Consider the following 12,194-nt stretch of genomic DNA (forward strand, 5'->3'; position numbering starts at 1 on the left):
GTTAAGGGTTAATACCACACCCTCACAGCATGCACTGTGCTCTTTGTTTCATGTCATGCCCTGTCTGTCTCTCCCCGCTGTACACAAGCCCATTGTAGACCTGCACCGGACTCAGCCATATGGCAGCCCCTTGGGCTCCAGATGGTGGGCACTACAGAGTGAGGTCATTGTTACACATGCACGCGCACGTGCGCACACACACACACACACACACACACACACACACACACACACACACACAAGCTTATGACAGCTGCAGATCAGACACATAATGCTTTTGGGACAGATATGGGACAGAGACACTCCCACAAACACACACATAGACAGATTAATATCATATTTACAGATTTATTACCTGTTAGTCTGTCATCATTGTTTCAATCAGTCAGTGAATCATTCACTCAGCTGCTGCTAGTCAGCCACTCACATTTGTAGTCATGTCATGGAGTGAAATGACGTGTTATCATTCTTTTTAGAATTTGTATATAATTTCTGTTTTTATTTTTTACCCTTCAGTTTGTTCTGATTTAATTGATGATAATCTAGGTGTTTGGGTAATATATCCAATAGATAAATGAGTGTAGTAGGTGTGGGTATCACCAGTATAATGAATGGATAGATAGGTGATGTAGATATTTATTAGTTTTTAATGGAATAATGATGTTTCCGAGCCACCTAGACTCACAATTTTATTGTGTTTATAGTATTTTGCCTTTAATATATAGGGTATAGTAGATGAGCAGACAGGAATGGAGAGTGAGAGTGGGGGGTTATACTGTATGCAACAAAGGTCCTCAGCCGGAACTGAGGGACACTGTGATGCATCCTTAATATTTACATCAAAGACAACAATAGAAATACTGTACATCTTCGTTCTCATACTGTCAACTAACTAATAATAACCTATAGTGGCTCATTAGTTTTTAAAAAAAAACAAAAAAACGTACTTTTTACAGTAATTTCCGGCCCTGGTCAGTCTTACTGTAAGTCATACAACTAACAAACTAGTCAATGAACCAGTCAGTCAGCGTATCATCCAGGCAGTAGTTTATAGTTGGTCATTTATTTATTATTACCAGGGTCTGCCAGGGAAGACTGGCCCTCAATGAACTGAGCCCCCACAGTTCAAACATAACATTTCATGATGTTTTTTTTTCATATTCTTTGGCAGTATACATATCAGTTTATGAAATAGTTATCTTCATTGACATGAAAATTAAATATTTATAGACTTTTTTGCGGTTTCAATGTGTAAATATACAAGAGAATATGGCAACACATACATGCAGAAACACACAGCTCCTCATATCTGTGTCTTTATGAGGACCATTCACTATTAGCATTCCTTCCCTACCCCCTAACCTCCAACTATACCTTTATAACTTAAACCCTTACCATAACCTCATTGTAAACTCAACACCTAATTCTAAAAACAGCTCCAGCAAGAATGACTTCACTTCAAAAACACGTCTTCACTGAAGGTCAAAATCAGATTGGTTCCCACAAAGATGGAATTACAGAGATACACAAACGCACATAGAATCTGACCTAATTGCATTTTTCTCTATAAACATACAGTGTCAGGGTTTACACAAAAAACACATAGTCCAGTATATGTTGGCAGACTGAAGGCCATGTCAAACATATCCTCAACCTTCGATCCATGATTGACTTAATTATACTCATTTTACAGTCTGGATTCTGGATGGTTTAACATAATTAATACCATTTTGGAATCACGTTCATTTTATTCAGTTAACCATTGTGGTATTTAAAACAATACTCCCTACAACACAAAATAAAATGTTTAACGTCGTTATTTTTAAGCATAAAAGTGAGAGCCTATCAACATTAAAAAGGCGTTGTAACAGTTTACGGAAAATTTGGGCTTTTGAGTATGCCTTTGTTTTGATAATGCCCAGATAAATATTCCATGATTAGAGCAGAAATTTAGGAACATGAGAGGTTAACAATACTGTAGGATTTACATGGGATTAAAATGTTAATCAGATTTTGGGTGTATCACTGCATTAAAGGAAAGGGTTGGCCTCATATTTTGAGAAAGGAGAAAGCCTACAATATCGTTCTATCAACCTACTCTGTGTGTGTGTGTGTGTGTGTGTGTGTGTGTGTGTGTGTGTGTGTGTGTGTTTGTGTGTGTGTGTAAAGGAGGCTTAGCAGTGTGTGTGTGCCTTCAGGCTTTCGTCTGGCCCTTTCTGCTGAGGTTCTGTCTCCTCTGTCTGCCCTGTCAGGAAATACATACACACACATGCCAAATGTGTATGCGCGTGCATGCATGTGATGTGTGTGTGTGTGTGTGTGTGTCACATTATTGTGTGTACTTTTACCATTAATATTGCTCTCCGTTGGTCGATACTGCTTCTCAGAGAGTGACGTCATGCACACACACATGCTGTGAAGGAAACAGTGTGTGTGACAGAGGGAGGAATGCTGTAAGAGGAATGTAGCAGGTCAGGTATTTGTCTCCAGCAGAGAGGCTGCCTTTACTTTGTTTGCTATTCTTCTTTCCCAACTAAAAAAAGTAGGTATGAGTCTTGGTAATTAATATGTGTGTGAATGTGTGACATGCTTCTTTGACATGCCTCTCATCGCTCTTTGTCACCAGATCCTTAGTGTGTCTATGCTCTGAGGCAGCATTACTGCCATGTCTGAGTGACTTTAAGGTTTACAGCAGTGGCGACTGGTGACCGCGGGGGGGGGGGGGGGGGGGGGGGGGCAATAAAAGCTTCATGAGCAAAAAGCCAATAAGAGTAATTTAATCCACGCAAAATATGGACAGATGACAAGACGGGGGGGACTTTTAAATCACAATGGTAGAGGCTCAGTGGTCGATGACTGTCAGCAATTGGCGATGGCCAATGGCATTGCCCATCGGCAGGATCCTACCTTCCACTTAAGAGTACTGCACCGATTAGCATTCCTATAACATTTTCGCTCCTACATTACCCACAATGCAACTCGGCTGCTGACAGTTTGGTCAGATGCTGCAATCCATTGCAAGTCGAAAGTCGATAGTTCCGAGTCAGTATTCCTGACTTCCAGTCATATGCGTCCCAGTGCATCTGCTCATGAAAACATGGACGCCCGCAGAAAACTGATGTTAGGAAGGCCATGTATGTGCAGGGTTTCATTCCAACCCAACACTACAGCAGCTGATTTAATAGATCAGCACATCTGAGACAGGAAGCAGCAAGAGACAGGAGGAGTAGGCTAGAACCGCATGCTCGCAAAGACTTCTATCAAGCACAGATCAACTGAATGGAAATGGAAATGGAAATGGCAACTACAAAGTTGTTAAAGCATATTTCAAAACACGAACACTACATAAAGTAAAAAAGGATGAAAAGGTAATTCTGTTCACTGTGTGCACTGCCGTATTGCTGTGACATCAGGTGTGTTTCTGTTGGCGAATTCGGGTAGATGGATCTTGCCCGATTTTCCGACTTTGAATTCTGACTTGAACGACTTCCATTTCACTTTTCCGTGTCGGAGGTTGTTTTTTCCGAGTTCCATGTACAATGAGTTGCAGCAAGAGATCTGGGTGTGTTATGCTAGTAGGGGCTAATGTATCCTGGAGCCGTTAGCCACAAGTAGAGATGAGGAGCAGGCTACTTCTTTCTAAGTGCACACAGATTTATTGAAATTAGAGTTATTGAATATGATAAAAATCTGGAATTAATTCAAATTTGATAAGCAGATTCAGTACTGAAATTAGATTCACTAAGTGAATCCAATAATTGATTCAGATTGGATAAAATGCTATCTAACCCAAACTCCAAAATTGCAAAGCCTCACAAAAATGATCAGTCTATAGGCTGTTTGAAAAGGGATGCATTAATGCAACACAGTACATTCCTGTCCATTCCTTTGTTAGGTCCCAAGTTTATCCTATGTTTCCAATTCTTAAGTAATCAGTTAAATCAGATGGCCGGTAAATGTATGTATAACACTAAAAAAAGGCATGAAGTCATGTTACTTCTCAAAAACAATTACTGTGCCCATGAGTGTTTTTCTGTGCCCCTGCATCTTTTAACTTAGCAGCACAAAATAAAGCTTAGTGCACAACAGTCAATAAAATAAAATGTATAATGGCCTTTGATTAGCATAATTGAAGTTGGTAGGTGTGTTGTCTGTAAACAATCATAAGCGCTCAGTAAAAATTGTCTGTTTTGATGTGTAACCATGTCAGTCTAGCCAGTTAAACATTATAATTAGTTAATAGAGGTTTACAAGATGTGTGTAATGACTTGTAAGTCATATCCCCTTCAGCATTTTAGAATGTTGTTGTACAGGTACTATTAGAATGTAGTTTTGCTAGTTACATTGCTGGCATAGTTTTGAACCCTCTATTAGCTTGTGCAAGACAGACTGCTGAAGTGCCAGAGCAAGACTCTTCCATTTAGGCATTTCCCTTGTCTCCTATGAAGACCCTGCAGTTTAAGTCTTGAGGAAGGGATTGGAGAGTGAAAGGAGTCAGGTGGGGGGTGGATGCGCTGAGCAAATCTCGGGAGAGACTCAGCAGCCACAGCCGTTGAAGCTAACCCCCCCCACTTTTCCACCAGATGGGGAAACAACAGACAAGACTTTTCTTGGTCTTGCAGAAGCTGCAGCATTTATTAACTGACACACTGTAGTCTATACTGTACATCTACTACCAGATTGACAACTTACTGCTAACCTTTTCCTCTGCTCCACTCGCATTCATGTCACTTTTCTGCTACTTGTACTCACTCAACCACTCATTCGCTACACACACATATTACGCACTGTCCGATTCCTTAAAAGGAGCTACGCTACCAAGAGTTTCCTAGGCAACGACACAGAGGTTAACTCATATTTTGGAACAGCGCTGCCAAGGCTTTGCAGAGGCTGCCAAACGCTATTGATTTCCGAATGAATGGATATTTGGCGGGTTTTTTGACATTAAAAACATTTTTTGGCCTGGCAGGGGTTGAGGGTTAATTTACAATTATAGGGCAAACATTGATATAATACTTAATTCAAATACATTGTACCTTGGACAACTTTTTTAGGCTCACAAATCTTTTCTTGCTTTAATCCCTGATCCTGTTTGCGTTTCCACTGCATTTGAGGAACCAGGTATGTCATGCAAATTAGACCCATGAGGAATTAAAAAATGATGACAGCATTTAGAGATGCAGTATGAAGACATGAGGAAACAACAACACAGATTTGTCCTGTCCTGTTCTTTGTATTTATTGCTGAATGAGCTGGATGTAATAAATAAATTAAAAGGAGAAATGCAGAGGATGAAACTGAAAAATTAAAATTACTAAGAGGATCTGTCTCCACAGTAAATTCTGTTGAGTGTTTGATGGTTATTTATTTTGGCTTTATAACGTAAGTGACATAAAACAATCAGAAAATAATGTTTTATTTCTCTCATTCACTGCTTTGTCTCAGCGTGTAGTCTGTCTGCCAGAAATGCTGTCATTAATTTGACTTTTTATCCAGTTTGAAGCCACATATTTATGACATACTTTTTAGATCTTGGTTGTTTTAACTGTATCTTTTAACTAGATGAAGGAGTTTAATCATAGGATGGCTGGATATTAAAATATCAGTGAAGCAATCTATGCGAATGTGAGCTCTCTTTTAAAATGAGTTGGGAAGCCAACAACAAAGCTTAACTTAAAAGTAAAGAGTACTTTAACGTTCACAAACGAAGAGAAACGTCCTCCCCTCGTCCTAAATTGATACGAGAGCACTTCATCCCCAAAGTTCCTGTACTTTTGGAAATTAACCCCCCCATACAAACAGAGCGGGGACTTTTTGGGGAGGTAAAACAATTTCCCTGCAACTTAGTTTAGACCCTGGTTTCTCCGTTGGAATAGAGGAACTGAGTTCCTCAAAAGGTTCTCAGTGCCTGGGGAAAGTTCTTGTGGAGGAAACACAGCTTGTATGTATTTCAATCATTGAATGATTATGTAATATGTGGGTGTTAAGTTTTTGAATAAACATTCTTTGTTCTGCATTGTTAGGTAGAATACATTTTAAATTTTTATCTCACATTTTAGGGCTGCAACTCACAATAATTTCCATTATCATTATAATTTAATCTGCTAATTATTTCTCTTAATCAGACTTGTTTTGTCTGACTGACAGTTAAAAATTCAGAAAGAAATTCACTTTGATGTAAAACGATGTAAAAACTGAAAGAAGCAGCAAATCACCAAATTTGAGAAGCTGGAACCAGCAAATGTTTTTGTTTATCAAAAAATTGTTTGCGATTCATTTTCTGTTGATTGACCAATCAATTAGTAAACTAATTGCATCAGCTCTGTCACGCTGATACATAAATTGTAAACATAATGAATCTATGTTTTGAACACTGCAGGTTGTTTTATTTGTAGATTTTGCATTTCCATATATATTTTGTTTGACCAACTTCTCCTGCTGTCTGTCTAAACAGTAATGGACCAGTTCAGTCTCTCTTTGGGGAAGCAAATAAAAGTCTAACTAACCTTTACTGACTGACAGTAATATGTCAGTCTGTGTCATTAAAAGTCTAAATGAACACTGACTCACATGAAGGGACAACAGCTCCTTCATTTGCTGAAAGTAAGCATTGTGCACTTGGTCACACCCCAATCATGATGTCACAGCATGTGTTTTCCACAGACAGAATATATTCAAATAATTTGCAAAGGCTGACAGGGAGGCTAAAAGGTCTACAACAAGCTGGTCGGGTTACTTTTGCTTAGGAATTGTTGCAACACAGAAAACAACAGCAGAGACAGACAGATGCTTGAAAACATTGTGGGTGATACTGCTCCCTAAAAAAACTTGACCTCACTATATTGCTAGTATTCTTGTCAGATAGCTTCAGAAACCAGTTACAATGTATGTATATTTGGTTCACATCAGCAACATTAAGTAATGTGTTGTTCATTCATGAGCCTCTAGAACAGCTTCAAGTCTCCTTGTCATAGATTCTCCATGTGTGTGGAACTCTACTGGAGGGATGAACAGCATTTTTCCCAAACATATTCCCTCATCTGCTGTTTAGATGATGGTGGTGGAGAGTGCTTGTTCCAAAATCTTCCATAAGTGTTCAGTTGGGTTGAGAGCTGGTGACTGAAGATCACAGCATATGATTCACATAATTTTCATTCACATCAAACATCAGGGAGACCTGTGAGCTGTATGGAAGCATCTGCATTCTTAATGTTTCTACACTCTTTTATATAAGTTTCTTCTTTCATTTGTCACCTATCAATACCTCAGATTTAGATTCACACGAGTTTACATTGAAACTAAATGCAGTTGTAATGTAAGGCTATGATAGAATCTGGTTAAGAATGGTGTGCAGCAATTCTGTTGTTACAGCCAGATAGAAACAGAAATCAGACATGTTGCTAACATTGCGAACATTCAAAAGAAAAACAAAAACAGTCTGACAGACACCTTCAGGAAGTTGCTGTCAAACCAAGAGTATGATTGAAGACTTGTCCTCCAGTCATGTGACATGACTGGGCATGGCACATGGCCTCCAGAGGAAGGGAAATTTGCTTTGATTATGCGGTTTACACCAGTCAAAATGCACACTCACTGTGTCTATAATGGTGCTTTCAGCAAATAATTATCAAACTGCATAGGGCCTGTAAAAAGCCTGGACTTCCTTTGCGTTTCATAGTGATTTAGTAGCTTTGTCCAGTCCAGATGTAGTTAATGCTCTCAGAAGTTAGCGGATATGGCCTTGATAATCCTGATTGTCTGTAAAATTTGATGTTAACCCAGTGTGAGTCATATGTTATTGCTTTTACTATATGCAGTCAGACATCAGTGGATGAATGGATCACATCTGAGTCACATCTGGAAAAGAGTAACCCTTTAACCCTTTCAATCTGACCCCTGTCAACCCTGTCTTTTCAGCTCACTGAACTGCTTAAATATGTTCCCACAATACAGTAACGGCTGTCACTCGTACTGTTCCCTGCTCCTTATATTTCAGTGTCTGTGAGTGTGTGTATGCATGCACACACACTGATAGAGGCAGCTGATACCTCAAAGAAGGAGACAAAAGAGAATCATCTGGTGCTGAACAACAACGATGGGATTATAGACTGAGATTAAATCCATCAGTGTTTAATCTGCTTCAGTGTCTCAACCCTCGATCCTGACCCTCCACAGCAGAAATCTTCTACAATCCTTTGATATTAATCTTTAATCAATCAGGCAAGTTACTGTGGGCTGCAGTCTTAGTTATAGTCTCAGCAAGGAGAGGGGTGGCAGTTTCAGTGGGATAGAGAAGCTTTGAAACAGACTATCAGAGACAGGACTTTATTCCTGATTCCCCTGTTAAGTATATGGATGATATTTTAGTTATAAGCCTTGGTGTTGTCTTCTTTTTTTGCTCTTGTTTTAATTTGCTGTTTATGTCTTATGTACATTTCCATAGTACAGTAAGAGTCATGTCAGAATCGCACACAATCTGCTGCTGTTAGTTTCTATTTTTAACAAAAATACATTTTCATTTATGAATTATTTCTGGTTGCTTCCACTTTTAGTTTTTCTAGTTTTTTGTAGTACAGACCATTCCAGGCTTTTCAGTTGTTACTCAGTATTAAAAGTAGCAGCATCAGTACACTTGTAAATAGTTCTATATGTAGTTTCACTTGTAGTTATAATAGTAGTTCAAAAATCATTAGTAGTCAAAGTTTTAGAAGTAATTGTACTTAGAGATGCAGTGTGTAGGATTTGGTGGCATCTAGTGGTGAGGTTGCAAATTGCAACCAATTGAATACACCTCCCCTCACCCTCCCCTTCCAATCATGTAGGAGAACGTACAGTGGCCACGAAACTTGCGAAAATGTGAAAGACCCTCTCTAAATGCAGTTTTTGGTTTGTCCGTTCTTGGCTACTGTAGAAATATGCAACATGGCTCTGTGGCAGAGGACCCACTCCCTATTTAAAATAAAGGGCTCATTCTAAGGTAATGAAAACACAACAGGTCTTATTTTCAGGTGATTATACACTAATTGTATGAATATTATATTCTATATCTGCCAAGTCCGTTCCGTTAGATGCCACTAAATTCTACACATTGCACCTTTAATAATACTAGTAATAACTGTAGTTATGTTGACAGTTTTTGAAGTTTTAGAAGTAGGTGTTAAAGTACTTTCCAGGAGTTGAAGTAGTGGAATCAGTAATTTCAGGATTCAGGAAAAATCTTTTATTACATATCCCACTTTTCTGACCATCTCATATTTTGGCGAAGTCAAGCTGTCAGCTAATTGTTGATGAAACTGCAGAGAGACAACTATGCCAAAGTGAACAAAAAAAGAGGTACATACAAGGTGAAGAGTGGAATTGGAAAATGATGTGAATACTGTAATCCAAATATTGATAAAGACCCCCTTGTACATACAGTCAGAGTAATAGATCCAGATATGAAATATGATACAGAAAATAATATTTTTGGAATGAAGTGTGTTAATGTCACCTCAAACAAGAAATAAGAAAAATATTCTGATGTGCTGTTCTACTTGATTAGATTATGTAGATAAACCTGTGATGGTGCTCTACGGTAAATGAATAATCCTCTTTCCCTTTAGCAACCTTTCTTTCCATCTACTTCTCCTCTTTTTTTCCACTTCTCCCACACCTCTATGTGAATGAAGGTGGCCAGGGGGTCATCCCTGCTGTAGGTTTCCACAGCCAACTCACCAAACAAAATGTTGATTTTCATCTATTCTGCAAAATCTGCATTACAGTGATGTTTCAAAAAGTCATTACATTATCACTACAATACTTTCATTCAACTTACAGTATGGTAGGTTTAGGCATCTGAAATACTTGGTTGTTGTCATTGGTAAAAATGAGCCATCAATGACTGCCGTTATGAGGCGGGATGGGAAACTTGGCCTCTAGTGTCACCTTTATTTGTCACTGTACAGTATGAACTTGGCACTGAATGATGGCAATGGTTCAGTATTTTTCCTCAATGTAGTACAGCTTCATATACCATCAAATCTATGTTCTATTGGTATAAATAGAATAATGTCCAAACTTTTGGTATTAACAAGGCTCAAGGTTCATTTTAATTCATTTTAAATGTTAAATTAAAATAGAACAAGTATATAAAAGTATCACTAAAGAAATTAGGAAAGGAAAAAATATATTGTATTTACAAGAAATACACAGTTACTTATACATTATATATACACACGTTTTTAGACTGTATTTGCAAAATAAATGTAATATGCAAGTTACAGTGCAAAAAAAAGTGAGGTAGTAAAAAAATATGAAATGCACAAAAATGCATAAAAGATGCTTTCAAAGATATTCCTTTATTCAAACATATTCTGGTAATATTAAAAACATCAACAAAGTTAACTGTTTTGTAGATGTGTGAATACATGATGTTTTACTGTCTGGGTTTTATAAGTCTAATGTCATTCTTGCTTGACACATATTCAATCTGCCATCTTGTACTGCAATAGAAGACCACAGTGGAAATAAGCACTGGGGCTTTTTTTGTATTTTAATCCTCGACAATTTGACCAGCCTGCCATGTATGTTTTAAATTTTGTCAAATAAATATATCTTTCTATCTATCTAACTTTTGCATCGGTATGAACATTTGCTACATGCATAGCTCTAAACATTAAAAACCACACCATCTTCTATGTTTTAATTATTATTCACTGTTATTTATGACAGAAGTGTATTTGAATAAAATGATAACTTTGGAAATAAATTTTTCATAAAAATCATTTTAGACTGAACATGTTCTTTAACACTTTTTTTAATATATCTCAGAGATATCAACATATGTTGAGGTCATAAAGAACTGAAAGAACATAGCACTGTTGGAAACATATGTACATTTAGGGACCATGGCAACATAGGACTTTGTTATTATCGTTATGTTCCCTCAAAAACAAAACCCCCACATCATGTTCAGGAATACACTTATCTTGTGGGGAACTGGCCAACATGTAAACTTAATGTTATACACTTAATGTACAATATAGTTATACTATACTATACCGATATAGTTAGGCTTCTTTTTTTAGCTAAGTGTATTGGACAGAGCTGTTCAGTAACCATCTACATGATTTTTCACTATAACTCGATAGTATGTGTTAGCATGAAGCTGACTTAAATGTAACAAAGTTTTTGCATTAGGCGTACAAACACTCAAACTAGTGTATGCTATACTATGAAACAATTGGTAGGATTTTGTATTGTGTCACCCATGTGCACTTGCGGGTACATGTGCATTCTCCTGCTGCATGCATGACAAACCAAACAGGGACACAGTCATAAAAAACTGTTCCATAGCACTAGAGGTCACAAACTCCACAAGGAATGTTTAACAGTTATCAGGCAGATCTCCTAGATGGAAATACTCCTTTAAATGATGTAACATATTCAGTATAATTATAAATGTACAAATGATTAAAGGTTGGTTTTATCTCTTTCTGTGTTTCTTCTTTAAGAGGATGAGCCTGTAGTTTTTGCCACCAACTCCCTTCAGAGGCGTAAAAAGGGTCTGGGTCTAACTGGACTCCGCACCACCGGATCAAGCTCCACCCACTCAAAGAGCAGACCAGGCCTTATGATTGGCCTACCACAGAACTTCAGGCAGATCTCTTCCATCATTGATGTGGACATCTTACCTGAGACACACCGACGTGTACGTCTCCACAAGCATGGTACCCACAAACCACTGGGTTTCTACATCCGTGATGGGGTTAGCGTCCGGGTGACACCACAGGGTGTAGAGAAGGTGAGATTAATCATTTCATGTCAACCTACTTCAGTGTTTCAGATAACATTGCACCTTTCAAGGTTACAAATATCTCTTATATCTCTTAAATGAATTGAATGCATTATCTCTGATTTCCTTAAAACATTCCTTGAAATATTCAATATACTCCGCTAAATAAAGGAAATGTGGCCTGGTGAAGAGCTGTAGCATTGTGTCAAGGTGCCCCTTGAGCTCTGCCCCACTGTCCCAATGACAAAAATACACAGAAATGCCAATCTATAGTTTTACTGTTTCAAGATTCCGTATAATCAGCCTTTACCTTGATTTAACCCCTCCAGTGACTTTAAAATCCCTTTGAATTAATACGGGTCAAATTTGACTCAGAACACCCTTTATGTACAAATATTAATACCAGCTGCACAAAAATAAA

General features: G+C 38.0%; 1 protein-coding gene across 2 annotated transcripts in view; it reads left to right on the top strand.

The window, feature by feature from the left end:
• Positions 1-12,194, top strand: part of pard6a (par-6 family cell polarity regulator alpha) — a 50,695-nt gene that overhangs the window by 25,868 nt on the left and 12,633 nt on the right. For both annotated transcript variants that reach the window (XR_010928338.1, XM_067588667.1), the window contains exon 3: positions 11,493-11,782. Coding sequence is in view for 1 of the 2 variants with exons in the window: in XM_067588667.1 (XP_067444768.1) it covers positions 11,493-11,782 (290 nt within the window). In the remaining variant the exon portion in view is untranslated. The remainder of the gene's footprint in view (positions 1-11,492; positions 11,783-12,194) is intronic.

The sequence above is a fragment of the Thunnus thynnus genome, chromosome 5, assembly GCF_963924715.1.
Source record: "Thunnus thynnus chromosome 5, fThuThy2.1, whole genome shotgun sequence".
In the NCBI taxonomy this organism is placed as follows: domain Eukaryota; kingdom Metazoa; phylum Chordata; class Actinopteri; order Scombriformes; family Scombridae; genus Thunnus; species Thunnus thynnus.